The 27500-nt window shown below is 37.7% G+C and overlaps 1 protein-coding gene across 1 annotated transcript in view; it reads right to left on the bottom strand.

Annotated features, from left to right (window-relative positions):
• The window catches only part of mgat4b (alpha-1,3-mannosyl-glycoprotein 4-beta-N-acetylglucosaminyltransferase B), an 84171-nt gene that overhangs the window by 9947 nt on the left and 46724 nt on the right, over positions 1–27500 (bottom strand). Inside the window, exons 5-11 of the mRNA XM_054597800.1 lie at positions 22565–22611; positions 21301–21414; positions 13836–13911; positions 11388–11502; positions 3070–3200; positions 2816–2923; positions 1039–1232 (exon numbers count right to left, since the gene is read on the bottom strand). Of these exons, the coding sequence (XP_054453775.1) occupies positions 1039–1232; positions 2816–2923; positions 3070–3200; positions 11388–11502; positions 13836–13911; positions 21301–21414; positions 22565–22611 (785 nt within the window). The remainder of the gene's footprint in view (positions 1–1038; positions 1233–2815; positions 2924–3069; positions 3201–11387; positions 11503–13835; positions 13912–21300; positions 21415–22564; positions 22612–27500) is intronic.

Genomic DNA, 27500 nt, shown 5'->3' with positions numbered 1-27500 from the left:
TAGTACCCTCTGATACCTTGTAGACCATGTTAACACTAGTACCTAGTACACCATAATGCACTTCTAGTACCCCTCATATCTCTTGCACCTCCAGGGTAACCTCTAGTACCCTATAATACCACTGAGACCATGTAAACTCCTAGTACCCTTTAGTACACCGTAAACCCCTCCATCATCTAGTACCCCTTACATCTCTTGCACTTCCTAGTAACCCCTTCTACCTCCTGATACCCTTGAGTATGTCTAACCTACTAGTATCCCCTAGTACTCTGTAATACCCTACCATCTCCTGGTACCCCTCATGTGTCTTGCACCTCAAAGGTAACCTCCAGTACCCTCTGATACCCCAGAGACAGTGTAACCTTGCAGGCCCTTAATCCTACATACCCTGTAACTCCTTGTAACCTTAGACCGTATACCCTGTTGTGACAGTGTGACACCCAAGTACCGTCCAGTACCCACAATGCTGTTCTTCTTCTGCACTCTTCTTGTACACATCGTATCTTATAGTGCCCTTTACTAAACGCAAGACCTTTGGGTTTAGTAGAAGGTACTCCTGAATTCCAGGGATCTTCTGGTTATCTGTGGTACCCCAATAACCTTTGTCGTGGCATCATCTGGTACCCCTCACACCTCTAGTACCTCTAGTACCCTTGGGCCCCTTGCTACCCTTGAGTCCATTTAACCCCCTAGTATACCCTTATTTTAACTTAATATCCTCTGGATCCTCTCATATCCTCTAACCTCTAGTATTCTGTGGTTCCCCCAATAACTTTTGTCCTGGTATCATCTGGTACCCCTCACATCTCTAGTACCCACTGAGGCTTTGTAAACCCCTGTGCCCCTTGCTGCCCTTGAGTCCATTTAACCCCCTAGTACACTCTTATTATAACTTAGTATCCTCTGGATCCTCTCATATCCTCTAACCTTTGGTATTCTGTGGTACCCCCAATAACCTTTAATGTCCTGGTATCATCTGGTACCCTCTTACATCCTACTATCCTTAGACCTTATACCCTGAAACTTCCTGGTACCCACCTCTCGATGCGGACAGGTGTGAAGAATCGTATCCGTATGAAATCCCCCGCTACAGGTGTGAAGGCCCAGAAGAAGTCCTCCCCCAGGTAGGCTTTCTCCAGGGTGAAGTGCTGGTAGGTCTTCAGGCTGGTCGTCACCTCCGCCAGCGGGTTGGCATGACCCTTATGGAGGGTCTGTTTACCAAAGTCCTTATCCTGGAACAAAACGTGGAGTTTGTTGAGTGTAAATGTTATTTGTGAGTGGATTTAATATCTGACAGATTCAGTAGATTCAGATATCAGGGAGTTATTTTCTACTGTATGTTTGTGTTGCCTCTCTGTATTTTTGGAGTGATGAAGATGACAGCACTGTGCAATGACCAGAATATAATATGAACCGTTAGTCATCCCAGACCAGCCTTTTACACAGACTGGTATCATTGCCAGCCTTGCTAGCTCCTGATGACTAATCCAGTTTCAGTTCAGTCCACAGACACTAAAGATACAAGCAAGCAGAAGAAGCATGACTGTTATTTTGATGCACTCTCAGAGGCATTTATTTGTTTTCAGATGTCACAGTGACTTAATACCAACCCACAACTCATTTTCCAGTGTATGTCACTGTGATAGCAGGATAAGAGTTATTCTTGTTTAGCCTGGTTTTGGGAGTCATTTTTTAATTAAATTCATAAGAAAGCAATTGAGACGATAAAAAATGTTGACTGTGAAAAACGAGTTTGGCTGTAAGAAACAAAGGTTGAAGTAGTGGGACGTCTTTATCTTGCAATAAAACCTGTTTCAGAACAAGTCTGAGAAAATGCGTGACTTCTCCAGAGAAGTTTCTCACATTTGAACAAATCTCTTGCCTTAACTCTCTGCAGACGAATAAACTTCCACTTCCACTTTAATTCTTCCAATTTAACGTTAACGTTTTAAATCTCAGGGTTGATTTTCTTACTTCACCACGGTGAGCGTTTCAGGCTGGAGGGTAATAGTCGTGTTCAGCCTCCATACGTACACGGCCTCATGCCGGCCGGCCTCTATGGTTCAATCTCCACATCAAGGAGGCGCTGGTCCGGGTACGGACGGATCAATATCCAATTGATTGGACCAGATTGCAGCAGCAGTCGGCGGGGCTAATATCCATCGCTCTTAACACAGTAATCAGAGGCGAGCCGAGCCGAGGGCTGCCACCGCTGTGAGATACTGCAGTTTGTGTTTGAGACTGCAGAGGCTTTCAATCTTCATCTCTCCAGAGACTGAACTTCTGCTGAACCTCCGTTTCAAACTCACTAAACTTTTTACTCTGACAGCTGACCAGAGCAACCGGTCTGCTGCAGACAAGCTCTGAGCCTCAGTTACAGCTCAAATATACTCGACAGTGTATGAAAGTTTTATTTCACCAGCCTGGTATCCCAGAGAATACGGTTAATATTGGACGATTCTGCAGCTCAAACTTGCATCCAGTGCCAACTCAGTACCAATATAGGCGTATTAAATAATAAATCCTTTTTCCTGCCAGCAACATCAGTCTTTTCCAAACCTTCACAAGAAGCTTTATTTGCAAAAAAAAAGATTAAATATAGTGATAATAGTTCCAGTGAAAAGAACTGACGTAGTAAAAGTACTGAAGGACAAAATGAAAACATTCTATACTCAATGTCCTGAATAGTGACTAAAGCATGTAACCTTCTGTTGGTGAAGTCATCACTCTGTTGGAGGCTACACACACACACACACACACACACACACACACACACACACACACACACACACACACACACACACTCATTCATTACCTTGAGTTTCTGTATCTTTCCAGCCAGAGACGAGTGAGTGCCAACATGTTGGAAGAGCGACGGTTTGAACCGAATCCTCAGGTTTGCTTTCTGCCTGTCGCAGTGTTTCTGATGGAGAAACACAAAAAACAGACTTTCTTCATTTTTAAAAAGATCCTTGACTTCAACAACAACAAAACATCCTGCAGAGAAAAAACATCAACGGCTTGTAGAGGAACTGTGAATGTTCAGGTGAATGTGGAGCAGCTGCTCACCGCGTCCTTCTCTGGGTTGCAGACTTTGACCCACATGATGTGGTCCAGCAGCCAGTCGATGGGTTTGTCTTTGTAGAACATCAACATGAACTCCACGATGAGCGACAGGTCCAGAGACTTGAACATCTTTCCTGTCAGAGAACAAAAGCGTTTGGTTTACTGACGTCCACCTTAGTTTCACTTTCCATTTTATATCATTTGGTGTATTTTTAACATCATTTTTATTGATTGTTTTTACAGTTATATGTTGTTGTTTTTTAAATCTATATGTATGTTTATGTTTGTAAAGCACTTTGTGAAATGGTTCCATGAAAGGTGCTATATTACATACACTTATTATTTTTATTATTTTTATTATTTTTATTATTATGACCAAGTGGGTCATTTTTACTTTTTTTTTTTAGTTGGGATGTTTTTATTTATCTATTTATTATTATTTTTAAATATTTCTTATTCTTGAAAATTTCTACTCTGTCTTCTGTCAAATCAACACGTCAACATGAATTCCCTTTCCAATCAAGAGGCTCTACGTTTCCCCTCAAGCACCAATTTAGGACGTCAGACCGACAGTGTCTCGTTCCCAACATGATGTCTTTTCAAAATAAACTTTCAACCTCGGTGCACTTAGTATTTAGGTTTACTTCCTCAAGACATGGTAAAGGTTTAAGAAAATATACGTTAGTTAAGTACACAAGTTATTTTACAAATCTACGTGAAAATAAGTCAACGTTGACTTGGTTTCAACAGCGGTCTCCTGGGTGAAAGTCCTGTGTTTGTATGACCCCTCCATCTTTCCCTCCCTTCCAACCTTCATGTCTCATAATGTTGTGGCTGTGTTTACATTAGAGTTACCTGATGTATTTAAGTACGTACTTTATGTCACAAAACTACAGTAAAATAAACCAACATTGACTTTGTTTTACACAAACAGCGGTCCCCAAGGTGAAAGTCGTGTGTTTGTTTGACCCATCCAAACGGGTTGATCTTTAAAGGAAAAAAAATCTTAAAAAATAGAATCATAAAGTTGTAAACTAACAGACAATTCTTATCTTGTTGCTCCAACGACATAACACTCTGCATACCACAGGAGTATATTTAGCTGATTTATGTACTTTTACTGGAAGAGAATTTCAGATGTAGAACTTTTAGTTGTATTTTTAGACTGCAGTAAAGTATACAAATACATCTCATGTGAGAGTTCTATTAATATCTGCTCACATCGACTATGAGAACCAGACTTTTAGTGCAGGAAGCGTCTGATATAAGTCCTGAGTTCACATCTTTACGTCCTTATATTCGTCCGTTTGAACTCAGAGTCTGCTTTAGTAAACCTTGTCTGTGAATTAAAGGTCATAATCTGAGCTGAGCAGACCGTCTCACTGGACTGAATCAATGAGGAGTTAAAAGGCCAACATGGAGCTCTGCTCTGCCGCCGCCGCCTTCAGAGCCTCCCTGATGTGTCTGGACATTTCAGCCCCCGAAGGCAACAGAATACAAAAAATTAGAAAACGAGCCCCTGCAGACCTAAAAAACAGAGCCGGACCGAAAACTAAACTTAGCAAAATGCAAAACTCAGATTTGAACAGTTGAATTGTGGAGCGGCCCTGAAGCTCTCTGCTCTCCGTCTGATTTAATCCAGTGAGTCAGATTCACCGGATGAATTCATGAAAGCAGCCGCCGCTCGCAGGCCGTTTGAGGTCGGAGAGGTCTGGTGAGGTCAGAAACCAGGACCAGAGGGGGAGGACTGGGGAGGGGGAGGACTGGGGGAGGACTGGGGAGGACTGGGGAGGACTGGGGAGGACTGGGGGGATGTTTTTGATGCTCAGACAGTCGGGACGGTAAAGAGACGACAAACATCCATGTGTGAAATCAGAGATCTTGAATTACTCTGTCGCTCCAGAGACAGAAAGTACATTTACTCAAGTAATCAAAGTATTTGAGGTACATAATTTGAGTCTTTCTACTCCTACTACAATACATTTATCTGACAGCTTCGGTTACTTTATAAATCAAGAGTTTTACACACAAAACATTCGAAGAGTTTATATAATATGTGATGTTTTGTTATAAATTAAATTCCCAACAGTTTATAAAAGAACAGCTGAAATTATTTGTCAATTAATTAATTAGTTAAAATATTTGATTGTCATTTGATTCGCTGCTTTTATTTTAAATAATTGTAATAATTAAATTTTTTCGCTTTCATTTTTTACACATTAGACAAATCATTTTCTCAATATTCTTTGGACATTTTTCTCATACTTTTTCAGTAAATTTACTGTAATTTATAATTTAAGGATATTTTGACATGCATTTGACTAATCATTTTCAGATTTTTTTCACATATTTTTTCACATATTGTCTCATTAATTCTTTGACATTTTTGTAATATTTTGTCATGTATTTGTAGATTTTTTCTAAACATATTTTTAAAATACATTTCTAATAATTGTCTGGCCTATTTTGATAATTTTCACATATTGTTTTCACATATTTTACTTATAATTTTTTCGGATAACTTTCACATATTTGCCTAATCATTTTTGTACATAAAAAAAAAAAATCACATACTTTTCAGATATTTTCACATATTTCATGAATTAGTATTAATGTTGAGGTTTGGACTAAACAAGCATTGTGAAGGTGTCACTTGTGGAGAAAGTAATCAGCAGATTACAGAGTATTGTGTCAGTGTGTATAAGTACTTATACTGCAGTAATTCTTCCTTCGTCTCTCTTTCTCCATCATCAGATTCAGTTTGAAACCGTAGAGACAAAGAACGTGAGGAAAATAACATGGCGACGATAGAAAATCGTGAAATATTCTCTATTAAAACTCTGGATTAAAACAGTCTGAGAGAAAGATGGAGTCAGTATTGATCTGCAGCTCCTCTGAGCTCGCTATCGATTGGCAGAGAGCGATAATGACTCTGCTGAAGACTTTGGGGCCCGATGAAGAGTTCTAAGTTGATTCAGGGTGAAAATGAAACTCCTCTTTGTGTATTTGAAGAGAAGAAGAAGAAGAAGAGGAGGAGAGAGAACCACGTAAAGACGTCTGGCGCCTCTCGTCTGTGGAGTCGAGAGAGGAAATGAGACGAGGAGAGAGGAGGTGTGAGTGAGCTGGTTATTCTCTATCTCTGTGAGGACTCTCAGAGAGAACTCACGTCTTCAGAGAGCTCCTCAAATTAGGACTTTAGGAGGCCGAGTTACTCTGAATGTGTCTCGCGTTTCTGCAGCTCTGCAGAGCGTCGATGAGAAAACCGCCCTCCAAAGAAAAACTACGTCATCATAGTGATAATGATGATGATGATGGAGCAGCCTTCATCTCCACTTCACGTCTCTGAATGGTAACTAAACTGGACACCAATGTATAAATGTGTATTTAATAATGTTGTTGACGGATTCAGGTCTAAATATTGAGGTTTTTTTGCAAAGTATTCTACATATTGTGCTTTAAATAGACATATAAGTCGCTCTGCTCTCTTCTGGTTGAAACACTTTAAAGCAAATTACAACTTCCTGGTTAGTCATGTGATGCCATGAGGCCCAAAAAGACTTTTCCCATTGACTGACACTGGAAAAGGGACATCTGTTACTCAGTGGATAATTTAGTTTTATAGGTGAATTAACTTCTCAGTACGAACAGTTGAATAGCTCTTATTTAGTTTTTCATTAGTTTATAATTAGTATTTCTTCTTTTACCCTTAATATTTTTAATGTCGTATTTTTACTCTTTTGCTTTTGTAATTTACTTTTTTTTCTATTTTAGGGGATTTTTCTACCTTACTCTTATTGCTATTCTATTTTTGCACCATTTTTGCTTTTTTTGTTTTATTGTTGGAAAAAAAAAGTTTTTATAGTGTGTTTGGATGACTAAAAAAAAAAAATCTCATATTTTGGGACAGTCTTGTTATTTTAGATTTCACGTATTTTTAGATTTTTTTTTAAAACATATTTTACTTATCATTTTCTGACTTTTTTTGATAATTTTCACATGTTTTAGATATGTTTGGTTATATTTTCTACGTATTTTTTGATTTTTTTTAACCTTTTTTTCACATTAAAAAAAGTGTGCTTGGATTTTTGTTTCAGAACCTGATGATCCATGAATAAAATGAATCACTCGCTTCAGCAAATACTTAAAAACATCTGAAGACAAAAATATTAAGGTATAAATAATAGTTTTATCTGGTGGCTTTCACAGTAGTCTAGGTAATTATATTTCGTCCTGATATAATGATCACGATGTTGTTTTATTTTAAATTCAAGTTTAATATTAATACAATATATAGCTATATTATTATTACTATTATTATTAGAATTATACATATTATTATTATTTATTATTGTTTTTTTTTTATTATTATTATTATTATTTTGATCATTATTATTACTTTTAATATTTATATTATTATTACTATTATTAATGTTATATATGTAATATTGAGACTCTCTTCATCACCTTCTGCTGTCCGACACAGTTTCTCTCTTTATAAAGAACAAAGAGTTTGTGATGAAGGGCGAGCGACGGATACTGACTTAATACCCATAATGCAACAGTTTCATCACCCTCACACAACAGGAGAATCACATCTGAGGCTTTTTCTCTTTTAATGATGTCCCCAAACTGAAATCAGAGCTTATTTCCCAACATTAGAAAATGTTCTGCTCTGCACACGTTGGTCACAATCATTTAATAATCCAATTAAATCTAAAAATGTTTCGCTTCAGCCTCTAAAACAAATCAGTGTGTGCGTCCCTACGGGTTTTCAGCAGCAGAGAGAATATAACACACATAATGACATAATTGATTGTTAGTCAAATCAATAATTCACACTTCAAATGTTTAATTTCTTGATGGAGGAAGCGACGCCTCGAGCAGAGAAAGAAAGATTCAGATGGATTATCACAAACAGGAATCTGTAATACTAATGTTTATCTCATTACTGCAAATATAAAACACGCTTATGTTTTATAATAAGATAATAATAATATGATTGAAGCAGTTTATTAGGAGAGAGGATTAATCGCTGCTCTGCACGCTGAGTCGGAGGAGTAAGATGCTGATTATTCTCTTTATTAATCTGTTGTTTGGAAAAAAAAATGTGAATATAGTGAGAAATGGAGTCACACATGTTTTTACATGAAATTATTTCAATCAAAATAATAAATAATCAAAATAGTTTCACATTAATTTACCACTAATCGTTTCAGTAAATTTCTTTATAGTTATTATGTAAAAAATATTATTGTTTGATGTTAATTAAAGCTGTCAGATAGATGTAGTGGAGTAGAAGTATAAAGTGGCAGGAAATGAAAAGACTCGAAGTATAAGTACCTCAAATTTAGTCTTAAGTATAGTATATATATATAAATGTACTTAGATTCCAAACAGGTGAAAAGATTTAACTGTGTGGATTAAAACTGCACTAAATGTGTTCTTAAATTAAAGCTTTAAAGTAGTTAAAGAAACTTGTGTTTTTTGTTGTTGCTGCAGAGAGAACAGCTCTTTAAAACTGGACTGAGTTTCTTTATTAGATTAAATCCAAAGGTGCAGAAATTAGAAATGTATTTGTATTTCCGTATCATCGTCACCGCCACCAGAAGACGACCTCACCTAAGGAGGCGGACCTTAAGTTAGCGGTTAGCCGTAGCTATTAGCATCCAGCCAGCTTAGGGCCCCGGCGTGCTGGTGGAGCTCTGTGGTGTAAACTGTAACAGCAGCAGCAGGGAGGTAGCTGATAGACAGAGTCTGGGTGGTCCTCAGGGATCTGACCCCCGGGATCAAACCCCCGGTGCTGGGGTTTAAATGGGATGAGCTCAAGCTATCTGCTGCCTGATGGTTCGTCTCCTGGGGAGTTTGACCGGTTCAGGCTGAGGTGACTTTGTGTCGTCTTGTTTTTTGTTCAGCCGCCTCAGTAACGACGGGCCGAGCTCTCTGGGACCTATTAGAGGGAAGTGGAGCAGCAAAGCCTCATGGGAAGGAAATGATGCTGGGTAATTTTGTTCATGTGTGTGTGTGTGTGAGTCTGTGTGTGTGTGTGTGTGTGTGTGTGTGTGTGTGTGAGTGAGAGAGAGACAGTACATGTGTGTGTGAAGCTGGAGCTGTCAACACTGAATAGAGAAGAAGACAAAGAAGAAGATAGAGACGGAGACGTAGAAGAACAAGGAGGAGAAGAAGAGGAAGAACAAGAAGAAGAAGGAGGAGAAGAAAAAGAAGAAGAAGAAGAAGATGAAGAAGAAGATGATGAAGAAGGAGAAGAAGGAGAAGAAGAAGAAGGAGAAGAAGATGAAGAAGAAGGAGAAGAAGGAGAAGAAGAAGAAAGAAGAAGAAGAAGAAGAACAAGAAGAAGATGAGAAGAAGAAAAGAAGAAGAAGAGAAGAAGAAGAAGAAGAAGAAGAAAGAACAAAGAAGAAGAAGAAGAAGGAGAAGAAGAAGAAGAAGAAGAAGAAGGAGAAGAAGGAGAAGAAGAAGAAGAAGATGAAGAAGGAGAAGATGAAAGAAGGAGAAGGAGAGAAGAAGAAGAAGAAGAAGAAGAAGAAGAAGACGAAGAAGAAAAAAGTAGAAGAGAAGAAGGAGAAGAAGTAGAAGATGATGAAGAAGGAGAAGGAGGAGAAGAAGAAGGAGAAGAACACGAAGAAGAAGAACTAGAAGGAGAAGAAGTAGAAGAAGAAGAAGAAGAAGAAGAAGAAGAAGAAGAGAAGAAGAAGAAGAAGAAGGAAGAAGAAGAAGAAGAAGGCTCCCTCTAGAAATTCACACGTTGTTTCTCTCTCTCACACATGTATCTCTGTTTTAGATTATAGGTTTTTCGAACCTGATTTTGATTAAAGTCGTTTTATTTTTTACTTATTTAACTCACATGTTATTTAATTTTTTCATTTCATGTATTCTTTTTAGATTACCCTAATTGTATTTGTTGTAGGCTAATCAGCTGTCACCATGGTGACGTCCTTAAATATATATATATAATATAATATATATATATATATATATATATATATATATATATATATATATATCAGTTTACTGTCAATGAAGAAAAAGGAAACCAGCAAAAATACACACCTGAGGGGAAGATTTTGTGATTTTCTTCTTTAGAAAAATGATGAAGTTTATTAACTGTATTTCGTCAAACATAGTTGTATATTGGCAGATATATTTTACTGAGGAAGTAAAGTCTCTTGGTTTCAGAAACATCTAATCAATGAGTCACACTCTGTCTCCGTCAGAGCTGGAAACCACTGTGAGGAAATATATCTGACTCCAGATCAGCTGATGGTTCCAGGAAAGTAACTCTCGTGTTCCCTCACGTCAGCGTCTGCTGATCGGACCCAGGAGGACGGAGTTATTGATCAGCCTCGGCAGAATGATTAGAGAGCGGATCAGACGCAGGCTGACGCTTCCATTGATCCGCTGGGTTTTAATTCAACCGTCAGACGGAGTCGGTTCCGTTTCCTGATCCTGAGACTCCTCACCTCCATGATTCACTCTGTTCATCCGTCACCTCATCATCCTTTATCCCGTCAATAACATCCCTCAGAGTCACACATCCGGAAAAGTAAAGGAAGATAAAAACTATAAACTGGAATATGAGCTGGATTTAATCAAATTTTCACATAAGAAATATTTTTTTTAATTAACACTTGAAATGATGAAGTCACCTAAAAATGACAAAGTATTCTTCTTCTGCATCTTTACCTCTACCTTGTTTTTTTCTTTTTCTAAATAAACCAAAACACGGGCAATGAAGAGGATCTTGGGTCAAAAAGAATGAGGATAAATATATATTAAAAAAATATATTTTACACCCTCAAAACATTTGAACTTTTCCCCTCCGGATCAAAGTGGTTTCGTAATTGAAGCCGGTGTTTGTTTTCATCACAGTTCTACCAGTGACAACTTTTGTGTTTTTGCATCGGTAGATCCTCGTTCGTTGTTTTATATGACCCAATATCATACTTATCATTATTATTATTATTATTATTATTATTATTATTATTATTATTATTATTATTATTATTATTATTATTATTATTATGTGTATTATTATAAGTATTACTATTATTATTATAATTAACATTCATATTATTTATTATATATTTATTATTATTATGATGATTATTATTATTATTATTTTATACATTTTTGTTTATTATTATTTTATACATTTTTATTATTATGATGATGATTATTATTATTATAATTAACATGATTATTTTATACTTTTCTATTTATTATTATTGTTACTATTATTAGTAGTAGTAGTTACTATTATTAATAAAATAATAATATATGAGAAGTGAACAGCAGGGACTCACCGATGAAGCCGAGCTGAGAGAACTCGAGGATCATCCATTCTTCTGACGGCTGCTGCAACGCAAAGTTCTTCATGGTGGTGAAATAGTTTGGACGAGCGACTATATCGTCCTCCAACTAAAGGAGAGAGAGAGAGAGAGAGAGAGAGAGAGAGAGAGAGAGAGAGAGGGGGGGAAAAAGTATTAAGAGACTACTTGATAAAGTATTATCAGCTAAATCTAAATCTGAACCCCAAAACCCACTGGCAGGATTAAAACATATGGTTTATTCGAAAAATCTCCAAACCTTCACTGTTTACAAGCCAGAAGCTGTAAAAATAATCATAATCGTCAGATTTTGAACACATCAAAGCTTAGAATTGTGATATTTCATCGAAAACATTTTATTCTACATGTCTCATTTAAAATTGCGCTCCAAATAAACCCTTTTCTTTAACCAGATTCTGTAAAAAACATTAAATTCTGAGCTCCTCAGTGAAACTATGAAGACATGACTGATTCATCTGAGATCAACAGTCACGTGACAAAAAAATCTGTGAAACTTTGACTGAACTTCAGGCTGCTGAACACAAAGCAGAGAGGAGAGGCTGGAAGTAGAGGTTGAAAAAAAAAGTAATACTTTTTTGTAAAATAAATTAGCAAACAAATTCAACTTGTGTTTTTTTCTTTTTTATGATTTATGTAATCATAACTGTGTTACTGTGTGACATTTAGATCTTCTAATTTTGTCACGAGGGAGTTGACATGGAGTAATTGCCTCCTCCTCATCCTCCTCCTCCTCCTCCTCCTCCTCCTCCCTCCTCATGTCACTACCCACCACCGAGGACAAAATCTCTGCCGAGTTCAGAGCGAGTTTAGGTGTCAAAACATGAATGTTATCTGTCAAAACTCAGCTGAAGCTCCAGCAGAGACGACGAAGGAGGCGAAGCTTCAGATCACAACGAGCCGTCTCTGAGAAAAAAGGTCCTGAGACGGTTTTCTGTCAGACAGCTGCTCATACTGTGTTTCTATCTTATTACATTCATCTTCCTCTCTTTATTGAACTGTTTTATTGTTTTGAGTTGAGAAATATTCTTATTTTAACTCTTATTTCCCAACTTCATTTAATCAGAGGAGAAGTCATTTTTCTTTTTATAAAATTTAATTCAGCCATTCTTAATGTTTTGCAGATTTTTGTTTTTAACAAATTTACCTGCTTGGGATCAAAAAAGGTTTATCTTATATAATTTAATAATTTAAGGCTTTTATTAGAATCTTGGCTTCAAAAGAAATTTAAACAGTGACCAGATGTTTTGAATTTTTTGGGGGGATATTACATTTTTCCCCTTATATCTTATTATTATTTTTTGTATATTTTATATTTCTGCATATATTACTAATCATTTTTAAATATCTAACATTGTTTTTCCGTCTATTTAATAAATTGTTATTATTACAAAGATTATTATTATTTATTTTACTAATGAGTTTTAAATATTGAACACATTTTCTCTGTATATTTTATCAATAACAAATATTTTTGTTTAAAGAACATTATTTTATACATAAATATTTTTGGATGATTTAATTATATTTTACAGATTAGTTTCAGAATATATTATTTATTCTTTTTACATAAATATATATTTAAAAAATTGCATTTCTTACTGATTATTTTGGAATATTTACCAAATTTCTTCAGATAATTTACTGATTATTAATGATATTCCACTAATTCTTTGCAGATATTTAACTACCTATTTTCAGATATTCAACAGTGTATTGTATATTAACATTAGTGATGTAAAATAAGTGAAGCTCAACATCTGACCGACTATTTTCAGACTCATACATCATGTGTTTCTCTCTCAGATGTGGGACTCTGCCATCTGTTTCTTCTTCCTCTTTTCATCTTTAAAGGGAACAAAGGCTTTGCGCCTCCATTACTGTCCCCGTCAGTCTTCCCACAATGCAACAGTTTCATCAGCCTCTCACCTCCAGCAGGGTTACATCAGAGACTCTTTTCCCTTTAATGGCCGTCCTGTGTTATTAGATTCACTAACATCAGGCGTAACCGTCGACAGATGTTGTGTAGTTTATATTTCATTATTTCATTTATGTGGCTGTTAATTCAGGGTCGTAGCTCGACAACTTTAATAGAGAAGAAGAGGATTTTACACATATTTAATCTTCATTTAACAAGAAAGTCTGATGTTCTGTGTCTCTATAGAATCCTCTTTTTTTACTGAAACAACTTCTGATGTCTTCTATTTATTTGAACCATTAAATAAATAAATCAAAAACATGAAATAACAAATTAAATGTCAATTTCTTTGTGTTTTTATTAATAAATTCCAGTTGCATTTTTCTCTGTGCCTTCTGTTAATCTCCATGAACACATTCCTGCAGATGTTTCACATTAAAAGCATGCCACTGAAAGGCTTTTATTGTGACAGTTTCTGTCTTTCCTACCTGGACGTAGTAAGTTCCTTTAGACTGAGCGTACATCATCAGGTAGCAGTAGTCCAGGTTCTGCTTCGTCCTCCACCTGAGGAGGAAGAGGAGGAAGAGGAGGAGGAGAGAGGAGGAGTTACTCCACTATATTTCATATATTTCCAGAACATAAATATGAACATTGGATAAAAACAGGTTGAATATTCTTGTTTCATTATGTTGAGATATTAGAGTAAAAACTTTGTACAGAGAATATTTTGGATATCTTCTTTTAAATCAGAAGATACTGTCAATAGACATAAAAAAAACAATTTTTTCCATGTTTCCATGTTGTATAAATCCGTCTATGAATGATATGTGAACAAACCCCTCTGTAGAAACCTTCAGAATATAGAGAGGAATGAAGCTGTAAAGTTTGGTGTATGTAAGAGCTACTGAAGTGGAGATTTATGGATCAGAGTCTGAGAAAAAACTCATTTAGAGAAAACGTCCTTTAAAGAAATGTTTAGTTAAATTACAGACATGTTGAAGACACTACAGGTGAATAGGGTAAAAAAAATAACTAATAGATATCAACATGAAACTTCACCAGATGATTACTGACATTAAGACAATATTTTTTTGTATTACAAGGTTTCTGAAATGTTATGTTTAAATATGCAAATGAGGCATTATGTAATGGTAACTTTGGTGAATTTTGGAGAAATCTACAGACGCAAACAGACAAAGCAGTAAAATAAATGTTTTCTTTCCACTAAAGTGAAAGAAGACGTGTTATGGAAGAAAAATACGTCTGAAAATGTGCACGAAAAACAAAGGTTTTGTCGGCGATGTGTCCACTAAATGCTCTGAATGTTGAATAGAAAATCTTTAAATGTAGAAAACAGACAAATATCTCGAGACACAAAGAGGCACGACTGGAAGAAAAATGGGCAAAATTGAGATTATACACGACTCTAAACAGAGCTGCAAATAAATAAATCAACAGGACTGTATGAATGATTGCAAGAGGAAAAAACAAGAGAATTAAGTATTAAATATGTTACATGGACTGAAATAACGCCTCACTGAAAGATTAACAACCATCACAGATCAAACAAGTAAAGGTAGATTAAGTCGCTGCAGGACGGGAAGAGAAGCCGGAGTGTTTGATGACCAGCAGCTCCTCTTTTCTAATTTGCATCATTACAAAGCGTCTCTATTTACCTGCAGAACAGGACGGACGTCACAGAGGAAACAACTGCAGAGATATATTGAATAATGTTCCCGCTGCTTCTCATACAGCACTGAGATGAATATATGTCAAGAAGGTCTGAAGGATTAAAGTTTTAACGCCACACGTTTCCGTCGATACCTTCAGGAAGCAGGAAGTCGGCGGTGAATGAAGTCAGTGTGTGTTCAGACGAGTTCAGTACACAGCAGAGAGATAAAACAATCCTCTCAATATTTACTGCAGCAGCACAGCTCAGGAGACCTTTAGAACATTGCTTTATACTTTTTATTTTGTTTTATTCATATCCAGTGGAGGAAGAAGTACAAGTAAAAGTACTAATAGAGCAACGTATTCTCACGTGTGATATCCTCCCAAAGATATTTTGAGCAGTCCTCCCAGGCGTCAACCTCTGGTTCTTTAAAGTGAAGTCAGAGCTTCATGTGTTAAAGCTGCATTCTCTCTGCTGTCCACCAGGGGGCGACTCCTCTGGTTGTATAGAAGTCTATGAGAAAATGACTCTACTTCTCTCTTGATTTATTCCCTCAGTAAACATTGTAAACATGAGTTTATGGTCTCAATCTCTAGTTTCAAGTCTTCTTCAATACAGCATGATGTTCATTTAGTAAATGATGCTCCATTTAGAGTCAAACAGACCATAAAGCAGGGGATGCTTTAGGGCGGGGCTACACACTGATTGACAGGTCGACACCAGAGACGTATACGCCGTCTCTACGTCACTCCTCCTCAGTCCATATATGGTCACTTCCTGTTCACTGGTTACAAAAAAGCCAAGATGGCGACGGTAAAAATGCAGAACTCAAGGATTCAAAGTTTAGTCCACAAACCAATGAGGTGACGTCACTACAATTACGTCCACTTCTTATATACAGTTAACGATTTAGACCACAAAACTACCTAGTTTGGTTTCAGAAAAGATCTTGAAATACTTTAATTTACATTTATATTTGGTGTCTTTTTAGAATGTTTTCCAACATGAAAGTAAATACAGAAATTGTACATTTTGTATAAAGAAAGGTTTTAGTTTATTTGGTATAATAAACATTGTGAAGCATGTAAGATGAGTCAATTAAGTGGATTGATAATGATCACCAGCTGCCGATCGTGCTACATGTAATTTATTATGTGAAACCAATTTGTTTGGAGACAGTAAACTAAATAAATCAATATCAAGAGATTTAAAGTTAAAAGCGAAACATGTGTCAATCTGCCGCTCTGCTTCTTAAAAACTTCACTTTTCATCTTTTGCATCTTCTCACAATAAATAAATATCACTTTAAAGGAAGTTGTATGGTATATGAACATTTATTTATGAAGAAATATATATTCTTTAGTTTCTATTCAACAACAAAGTATTTGTATTAAATAAATAATTTGTATTTTCTCCATTCTTAAGAATAAAATATAGATTTCTAAGACAACAAAGAAGATTTGGTATTTTTAAAGGATTCAAACACAAACAAACAAACAGACTGATGAAATATAAGTATTATTTCTACTTGATCATATCAACACTAATAAAGAAAAAGTACTAAAACGTATTTATTACTATGTCTTTGATTTCAGAATCTCATCTGATGTTATTTAAAAGCTAAATTAAGCAGCAGATCTGATGTTTCCGATGTGAACCGATGACGTTTGTTCCTCTAAACTCGTAAAGACGATCAGAAGAAGCTTCTTTGTGGAAGTTTATGACGCATGTGATGAACAAAAGGCGTCTAACTCCTTCAGCCCTGCAGACATAAGACCCTCCTCCTCCTCCTCCTCCTCCTCCTCCTCCTCTCTATCACTTTATTGTTCCATAAATAAACCCCCCCTCGTCTCCACACACAGCAGTTTATCCACGGTTTAAAGGTTTTTTTTTTACTACGTGGAGTCAATAGCCTCTTTTTATAATCCCGCTGAGGTCTAAAAACAACACTGGTGAAAATAGCTTTTTATAGGGACTCAGTAAAGTTAACACAGAGGCAGCCTCGTCTCTCCCACGGAGTGAACCACATTCTTTAAACTAAGTCTTCAACACAAGTCTTCAACAAAGATTTAACATTCAAGTTTCTCAGTTTAAATAGAACGTTTCACTTCATCAGCAGCAGCTCAGGTTGAGAAGCTGTTTCTCCTTCAGGTGAAATAAAAATCCACAAATGGAGAAAGTGACCTTTTATTGTGTAAAACACTGATTATTCAAAATAATTAGGGGTTAAAGCACAGATGGGGCACGATATTATAATAATAATAAAAATAATACTAAATATTATTATTATTAGTAGTAGTAGTAATAGAAGAAGTATCATTATTCATATTATTATTATTATTATTGCACTAATAATTATAATAATAAATATAATAAACATTGAGTGACCTGAACAAAATAAATAGAATGTTCTATATTTTAATATTAAATAATAATAATAATAATAATAATACATTTTATTGTCATTATTATCATTATTAAAATTATTATTTACATTTTTATTATTTTGTTATTTTTTATTTATAATTTTATTTTATTTTAATTTAATTTTAATTTTAATCATTATCATCGCCAGGAGGAAAATCATGCATTTGTTGTGTGTTCGTCTGTGAGTTAGTGTGAACCTTGGTGTCCAGAGCTAAATTCTCATTCTGCTGCAGCCAACTACTTTACTTTAGGTAGCAATACATGGAAATACTCAAGTAATGCAATACTACCACACATTTCCATTTAGTACTTCAGTAAAGAGGCTGAATTGTCTCAGTTCTGATGAGGTGAACTGAACCACCAGCGTTTAGTATTCGAGGCCTCGACTCTTTAACCTCGGTGTCTCCGGGGAGAGATCATCATCGTCCAGAGAGAAAACTCGTAATGTGACTCTGACCCTCCTGTTTGCATTCAAACTGTGTTAAAAGAGGACGAATCACCGCCGACATCTGTCCGTCTTCTGCTTTCACGTATTTAAAAAACGTTTACTACAAATCATGAAAACTTGACAGACTGAAGGTGTGAAATCAGTTAAGATTGATTTCATTTCTTTCAGGCAGCTGTTTGTTTCTGTTTATGTCGATAAAAATCAATTTGAAAAAGTTTAAAACGGATAAATGATCCATCACAGTCGACATTATGTTAACTTTATTTATGTTTACGCAACCGTGAGCAGCGTCAGGAGTTGAGGAGTGTTGCATTCAAGAGCCACGCTGTTGCAAAATCATGGATAATATATCCACCTATAAATATATCTGTATATTGATGAATATTTCAGTGAGTATCGGTGCATGTATGCCGTCTGGATGTGTGAAGCAGCACTGACAAAGATTTGTTACATTATTATCTTTATGTTGAATCAACGTATCAATGAACTTCTTTAAAACTAAAATATTGATATCGGCCTCAAAAATCAAGTATCAGTCAGGCTGATGTTGAAAAAGAATCACGTGAATGTGAGACTTTCATACATTAGACTAGAGATGCATCAGTTACTGTTTTATTCCGTTTTTTACCGTATCATGATCCTTACGTGCCGTTATGGGAATATATTACCAAAAAAAACTATATAAATTGTATGTAAAACACATCTCAACGACCAAAGAAAGTATTTCAGTACAAACAGACTTTAACGGAGGCCGAACAAAAGACAAGTGAAGTTATTAAACTCATTATTAAAACAAAATGTTCAAGGAAAAAAAAAGAAAAAATCCCCAAAACTTCCTCATACAACGGTTCGTATATCTTACAAAAAGATACTCGTCATTTTTTGTGCGTTTTTCTCCGAGAGTCCAGCAACACCTGCCAATTTTTTCACTCGTTACATGAATAAAGTCTTTCAAAATAAAGTTCCGTCTTCACAGGAAACAACTTTTACACAACAAAACTACTGAGAGAGATCTGATCACGTGTTCACTCGTGAGGAGACGCCTTCTAACGGTGTCATTAGGATTTTATCAATACAAGTACTTGTATCAATACTGCTTAACGGTTCGGTTCCTCATCGATACTCCGAACCGGGTTTTGGGATGCATCTCTAGTTGGCCTTAAAGCTGTCCACTGTGGTCGGATCCAGGTCTGAACAGGACCTCCGTCACATCATCTCCTGGAGTTTGTCTCTGTTTGTTCTCCTCTCACGCCGTCATGTTCAATAACAAGATGTTGTTGATGTCGTTTGCTAACGAGACAATTAGCTCAAACATTTTTACATAAAGACGTTTTTAAATCATCAACCGACAACAACAACACATTTACTCCGACAGAGGAGGTTAAATAAAAGTGACTCCTCCTCCTCTACCTTCCTTCTACCTTTAAATTCCCTTCTTGTCCTCCTCTCTCTCCCTCCGTCTCCCCCGTGTTACCACGGTAACAGGGCCAAACGGGGGTGGAGCCACAGTGTATTAACTAAAATGATGTCACCTCGATCTGCACACTGTTTCCTCTTAGGACGACTCCGTCAAGGAGACAAGGAGGCGAGCGGACCAATTTAAGGGTGTGTGTGTGTGTGTGTATGTGTGTGTGTGTGTGTGTAGTGTGTGTGTGTGTGTGTGTGTGTGTGTGTGTGTGTGTGTGTGTGTGTGTGTGTATGTGTGATAGTGATTGTGTGTGTGTGTGTGTGTGTGTGTGTGTAGTTAGCTCGCTCAGTGTGGTTCAGAGCCTCATGAATTAGCCATGACAGTCTGACAGACGCCTGGGGAGCTGTTAAACACACACACACACACACACACACACACACACACACACACACACACACACACACACACACACACACACACACACACACACACACACACACACACACACACACACACACACACACACACACAAACACCATTACCCAACTTTCTCTGATTACTGGAGCTGATAAATGACACGTACACACGCATTACAGGTAAAACAGTCAGTAGCTGTGTGTGTGTGTGTGTGTGTGTGTGTGTGTGTGTGTGTGTGTGTGTGTGTGTGTGTGTGTGTGTGTGTGTGTGTGTGTGTGTGTGTGTGTGTGTGTGAGGGGGCTTTAATTATGATAAACTGCAGTTATTTAAAGAGTCAGTTTTTCAGGTTAAAGTAAAAAGAGACAAAAAACTTTAATTATTGATTAGTTCAAACATCGATAGGTTGAAGGAGGCAGGACTACCATCGGGCCATATGGGCCCCTGAGGTCTGCAAGGACCCCTAAAGTCTGTAAAGGCCACAAAGGTCCCCAAAGGCTTCTTGATCTGCAAAGGCTCTGGGATCCCAAAAGGTCTTGATGTATGAAAGATCCGGAGGACCAGAAAGGTCCCCAAAAGCCCCCAGATCCCAAAAGGTCTGGAGGTCCCAAAAAGGCTGAGGTGTCCACAGGACCAAGGCCCCCATGACCCGAGGTTTCAAATGGCCCAAAGTGCCCGAGGTCCCCCGAAATCCCCAAAGGCCCCGAAGCCTGAGAGGTTTCGATGTGCCAAAAGGTCTCGAGGTCCCAAAAGATCTCAAAGTCCCAAGAGCTCTCAAGGTCTTAAAAGGTCTTAAAAGGTCTTAAAAGGTCTCGAGGTGTCCCCAGTCTCCACTAAGCTCATTAGGGCGACACTAAGGAGGGTTTCTCATCTTGTAGTTTTGTCTTTTGGAAAGTTTCTTGTGTTAAAGTCTAATTTACACATGAAACGCTCACTTATTCACTGATGAAGACCATGAGGTGCGGTAGAAAGCCCCCCTGTGGTGATAACGAGCAAGAAAACTGTTTAATTAACCAATTAAAATAATTATCCAGACTGTAGACGGATGATGAAAAGCTTCCATCAGTGCGATGCAGTTTCACTTCAAACCCGACTACTCGTGAAGGATTTCACTTTTTATCAGCTTTGCTAATAAATTCAACGAGATCGTGTTCCATGTTTGGAAAGTTTAATAATTGAAAAAGCTTTTTAAAGCTTCAAAAACAAAACTGCTGATCAGGCCACAACGAGGAAGAAGAACCGGTGGAAAAAACTGTTCATTGTAATAAGTGAGTATTGATCTCATTATTCTAAAAAAAGCTACATGTTGTGAAAAGATTTGAGAAAGTAGATCAAAGCAGAAATAAAGATGAATTAATGATTAAAGTTCTGTTACTTTCCAAACAGCTGCTCAGAGGAAGAAATAACACTGATGATCCGTTTCTGTTATCGAAACAGACTTTTGTTGTGAAAGAGTGCACACACACACACACACACACACACACACACACACACACACACACACACACACACACACACACACACACACACACACACACACACACACACACACACACACACACACACACACACACACACACTAACCTGACTCTCTCCTTTGGGTCTCCGAAGGACTCCCGGAGTCGAGAGAAGTCGGGGTAGAAGTGGACGGACGGAGAGACGACCTCCAACAGACCCGACTGAATCTCTGCTGGAAAACTGAGACGAGAGAGGATGATACTTTATTATTCTTTCATTTTTAAACGTTATATCATAACATGTAAGACAATATGCCAGAGCAATGAAGTTTATTGAAACTGAGAGAGACAGAGTTAAAAAGGAAAACATGAAGACAGTGAAGGAACCTCTGTTTTTAAAGGCGAATACAGAAAACAGAGACAGAAGAAGAAGAAAAGAGGAAGATGTAGAGAAGAAGAGGAGAGGGTTAAAGGAAAGGAAGGGGGTGAGATGGAATGGAAGGAAAGAAGGAATAAGAGAAGGAAAGGAGAAGTAGGGAAGAGGTGAAGATTGGGAGGAGGTAGAGAAGGAAAGAAGGACATAGGAGGAGGAGGTAGAGAAGGAAAGAAGGACATAGGAGGAGGAGGTAGAGAAGGAAAGAAGGACATAGGAGGAGGAGGTAGAGAAGGAAAGAAGGACATAGGAGGAGGAGGTAGAGAAGGAAAGAAGGACATAGGAGGAGGAGAAGGAGGGTGAGAGAGAAGGAGGAGGTAGTAAATAAAAAGGAAGTGAGATATAAGGAAAGAAGGATGAGTTAGAAAAGAGTGAATTATGAATGAAAGGAAAGAAAAAGGAGGTAAAGGAGGAAATAAAGAGTCAGAGAAGAAAACATGATGACACAGAAGGAAATAAGGGAAGAGGAGTAGGAGGCGGTCGAGGAGGAAATTAGGATGTAGTGAAGGAAAGATGGAAAGAAAAGGAGGCGGAGAAGGAAAATCACAAAAAATGTTTTTACAAAAAGGTTCCTGCTGCTGAAACGGTTTCATCCTGCAGGCGGAATGTGTGTGTGTGTGTGTGTGTGTGTGTGTGTGTGTGTGTGTATGTGTGTGTGTGTGTGTGTGTGTGTGTGTGTGTGTGTGTATGTGTGTGTGTGTGTGTGTGTGTGTGATAAATTAATCATGCTCCAACATGCTGCACTTTGACTGCATGCCGTGAACAATGACACACACAGCTGTTCACGCACAGCGGTGATCAAAGACTGCCGTGTACGAGCCGACTTCAAACACAACACACACACACACACACACACACACACACACACACACACACACACACAGAGAAGAGGTGGAGAGCCTCCTCCCGGGCCTGTTGCCGTAGAAACGGCATCCCATCATGCAGGTGGACAACTTACAGGCGCTTCAGGTTGTCTGCTACACTGCTGGCGTACTGCTGGTCGGCCTGAAGACACAAACACACAAAGAAAAATGTTTAGATTCTTTATATTTAACACACACACACACAGGTGTTGCCTTCAGGGACTGGTGGTGTTTTGGTAGCGGTGGCCACACTCGGTACTGCAGGTCATGTGAAGCACACCTTGCCTAGAAACACCTGAAAGAAGAGTAATCTTCACCTGCTTCTACAACTCGGCATGTGATATTTTACAAAAAAAGTTACTCTCAAATGATTGTGTCTGTTTCTGCTCGTTACATAAATACAGTATTTTCAAAATAAAATTCTGTCTTCAGAGGAAACAGCTCAGTTAAGGAAACAAAACTACATAGCTATGTTTTCTACGGTCGTAGCGTTACTTAACTACAAATTATATTTTAATTTTAAATTCTCGTTTAATTTAGGCACGAACAACTGACTCCTTTCTGAAAGACCTGTTGAGTTTCTGCTGTCTTTACACTTCCTGGTTCATGAATACGTGGATTACATAAAAACTGATTTTTTGGGTTATTAAACAAACACAGGACTTTCACCAAGGAGACAGCTGTTCATGTCCTGAGAGAAAGTAAAAGTAACCTAACCTCCTTAACCTAACTAAGTGGTTTTGTTGCCTAAATCTGACTTCCTGTGAAGACGGAAGTTTATTTTGAAAAGACACATCCAAAAACTGACATTAAAGAGGAATGTAGAGCGACATATTGAGAAGGTTACGGCCACTGACCAGGCGTCGGTTTTTGACCAGTTGGGAGGTTGTATTTTTTATCTATTTTACGTTTCATATTTGTCTTTTTTTGACAGTTGTTGGAGGGAGCCTGAGATTATATGACAATAAATTACTTAAATATCTTGAAACTTGAATTATCACACTGACAATTTATTATAATTATTCTTTATCTTCGAGGAACACAAGGTAGGTATTTGTACTTTTATCACGGGGTTAACAGTAGAAAAACAGTAAACAGAATAAAATGAAAAGAACCAGTGACTCTGAAGAAACAAACTGATGAAAGCTGATGATTTGTCAATAAAACAGTGTTTATAGAAGAACCCTGCTGTGGCCGTTGGTCACTCAGAAGTAGTTTTTTAGTAGAGATAATAAAATAATAATAAAACAGCAGTAAATCCTCAAACTTATTTAGAGTTAAACTTGATGGTCCTTTTGGAGGATGCAGTTTGTGGTAAATTGCAGGTGTTTCTATTATTTTGTCCACCCCAGTCACATCAGTAAAGGGTACACTCTGCTCGTTTCCCCAGGCAACAAGACGCTGAGGGTTTCTCTGTTTTGAGTTCATCGCCAAACTTATGGCGTTCATTCTATTCAGTGTGTTGAAGCAAAACAAAACACACACACACACACACACACACACACACACACACACACACACACACACACACACACACACACACACACACACACACACACACACACGTGGTGGACTGAGATCATCTGAATGTTTTTCTTCTCACTCGAACATAAACAACAACTTGAGCAACCGATGACATCAGAGTTCAGCCTCCCTCTCGGCCAATCAGGGCCCAGATGGGGTTCCTTCTGGGACCCAATAGTCTGGCTCGGCATGTCGCTGTGCGGTCACACACACACGCACAGACACACATACACACACACACACACACACACACACACACACAACACACACACACACACACACACACACACACACACACACACACACACACACACACACACACACACACACACACACACACACACACACACACAAACACACACACACACACACACACACACACATACACACACACACACACACACACACACACACACACACACACACACATACACACACACACACACACACACACACACACACACACATCACATACACACACACACACACACACACACATACACACACACACACACACACACACACACACACACACACACACACACACATACACACACACACACACACACACACACACACACACACACACACACACACACACACACATACACACACACACATACACACATACACACACACACACACACACACACACACACACACACACACACACACACACACACACACACACACACACACACACACACACACACACACACACACACACACACACACACACACACACACACACACACACACACACACACACACATGTCTTTCCACCAGCTGAGTTTCTGCAGAGTGTGTGGTTTGTTTTGGCGTCCTGGAGTTGCCAGCTGGGTGGAGTTTACCACAGAGCTCGGTGTTAACGAGGAGCAGACTCTGTTCTGAGCTGCTCCCTCGAGACGCTTCTCACTTTTTACTGTCAATATTTACTGAGAGCTCTCTTCTCTCTCTCACGATTCTGACTTATTTGACTGTTTTGACACCAAAGAAGAAGAAACTTCTCTCTGAAGCAGCAGCATGGAGCCTGGAACTGTGTTTTGCTGGTGCTGGGTTTGTTTGTTTGTTTGGTAAAACAGTCGGGCCCAAAAATATCTGACCTCCTGATGAAAGATGAAGTTTTCCTTTTCACAGTTCACATAAATACTTTTCATTCTACTGCTTAAATCTACTGTTGATATCAGATGTGAATATTTTTTCTCATAATTTATAAGATTAATAAAACAGTTTGTCCTATTTGACCAGAACAGATTTATATAAACTACAATACTTTCATTTAACATTAATAAAGTAAGCTTCTGTTTGTCTTGTGCTGCAAAAAGTGGAAAGTAAATAAGTACATTTACTCAAGTACTGAACATGAGTACTTCCTTTTCTGCTTCTTTATACTTCTCAGAGGTAAACATTGAACTTTTTACTGCATTGATCTGATGATTATTTATCAACTAATAAATGCTGATGTTATTGTAGATTAAACTACCAGCAGTAAATAAAGTGATTAAGATGATCTCCACATTTTTAACTACATCAATGCATCAATAATTATTATACAACGATATAATATACATTATTCTATACTTTTGTACTTGATTCAGGACTTCAACTGAGTATTTCTACACCATGGTATTGGTACTTTTACTAAAGTACTTCTTCCACCTCTGCACATTTTTCTTTGCCAAATAATGATTGAAATAAACGGTTTTCTCATGCTCGGAATAATAAAATCTGTTTTATGAATCAATATTATTCTAAAATGCATTAAAATAAACAAAATATTGAAAACATAAAGGCCTGTTTCCAACGTGACTGTAAATTTGCATTTTTTATAAGCGGGGAAAAGAGCCCAGCTTATTTACAAACTGAGCAAATACACATGATTATTGTAAACCTATTCTGCATTTATTCTACTATTTTTCTTATTATAAATGAATATACATCACACCAGAGTTTTCTCAAAATTTCACTGCACAACAGTTTCTGTTTAATGCAACATGTAGACGTTAGTGAGTGTTTAAAGGACATACAGTTTTACTGTAACCAGCAGCAGGGATTCATATTTCATATTTCATAGTGAGTTGTGGAGTCTTCAGCTCCTTCACGGACATTTGAACACTTCTGATTGGAGCGATTATTTCAGTTTTTCTCTCCAGTCCAGCAGTGTTTTCACTTTCATTTCCTTTACTTTTCAGTTCCCTCCTCGTTCTGCAGGTCAGTGAGTTTATTTTTTATTCTCCATTTGTCATGTTGATATCTTTTTTTCTCCTTGTTCCTCCAGGCTGCATATAATATTTGAAATCCCCCCTTTCTTTATCTTTTATTAGACACAGTTTTCAATTTCCTCCCTTTGTTCTTATTTCCTTGCTGATGCATCCAGACCGATGTTCAGGTTTCAGATCGTTTTTTGGAGCTGAACAACAAACTTCCTCGCACGGCGTCTCCCGCAGACGAACAACGAGCGGCGAGAGCACTTTAAGCGTTTAAAGTAGAAAGACGTGTAACATGAATTTTACATGAGCGAAGTGTGTTGCAGTGAGACGGAGAAAGGAAGTCAGCGGGGGGGAGAACAAATCCACCGAGCCCCCTGCAGAGCAACGACACACGAAACAGGTCTGAGATCAGAGCGGCTCCTCTGCTAACATGAACATCTACACTGGGATGTTTATGTTCTGAAGGAAAATACACCGTTTGAACCACAGACTGTATAGAAGAAGTGGACGTAGCGATCGGGACGTCATCCATTGGTTTGTGGCCTGATGTTGTGAAGCCTCGCCATGTTGTTTTTTTGCAACAAATGAACGTAAGTGACCATATTAGGAATACGGAGGAGTGACGTAGAGATGTCGTATACGTCTCTGGTGTGGACCTGTCAATCAGTGTGTAGCCCCGCCCTAAAGCATCCCCTGCTTTATGGTCTGTTTGACTCTAAATGGAGCATCATTTACTAAATGAACATCATGCTGTATTGAAGAAGACTTGAAACTAGAGATTGAGACCATAAACTCATGTTTACAATGTTTACTGAGGGAATAAATCAAGAGAGAAGTAGAGTCATTTTCTCATAGACTTCTATACAACCAGAGGAGTCGCCCCCTGGTGGACAGGAGAGAGAATGCAGCTTTAAGACACTTACACATCAGCTTCAATCGGCAGAACTGAAGTTTGCCACCTTGTTTAAACATTGTTTAAAAGGATGCAAAATATGGGATTTTATATATATATATAAAATATACAGAACAGTGAGACAGTTGGATAAATTAACAAAGTTTCAGAGGTTGAACTAACAACGACGACGATGAGAAGCTGCAGCACTGAATATTAGAACAGCTGAAAATGTGACCTTCATCTTTGTTACTGCAAACACACACACACACACACACACACACACACACACACACACACACACACACACACACACACACACACACACACGCTGATGTAAATGAGCACATGAACACTTGTCACACTGATGTGATTTCACAGCTTAAATGATCAAATTCTCACACA

This window comes from Anoplopoma fimbria, chromosome 4 (assembly GCF_027596085.1).
Source record: "Anoplopoma fimbria isolate UVic2021 breed Golden Eagle Sablefish chromosome 4, Afim_UVic_2022, whole genome shotgun sequence".
Classification (NCBI taxonomy): Eukaryota; Metazoa; Chordata; class Actinopteri; order Perciformes; family Anoplopomatidae; genus Anoplopoma; species Anoplopoma fimbria.
Note: the sequence above shows the minus strand (reverse complement) of the source record. Positions and strands in the feature narration are given on the sequence as shown.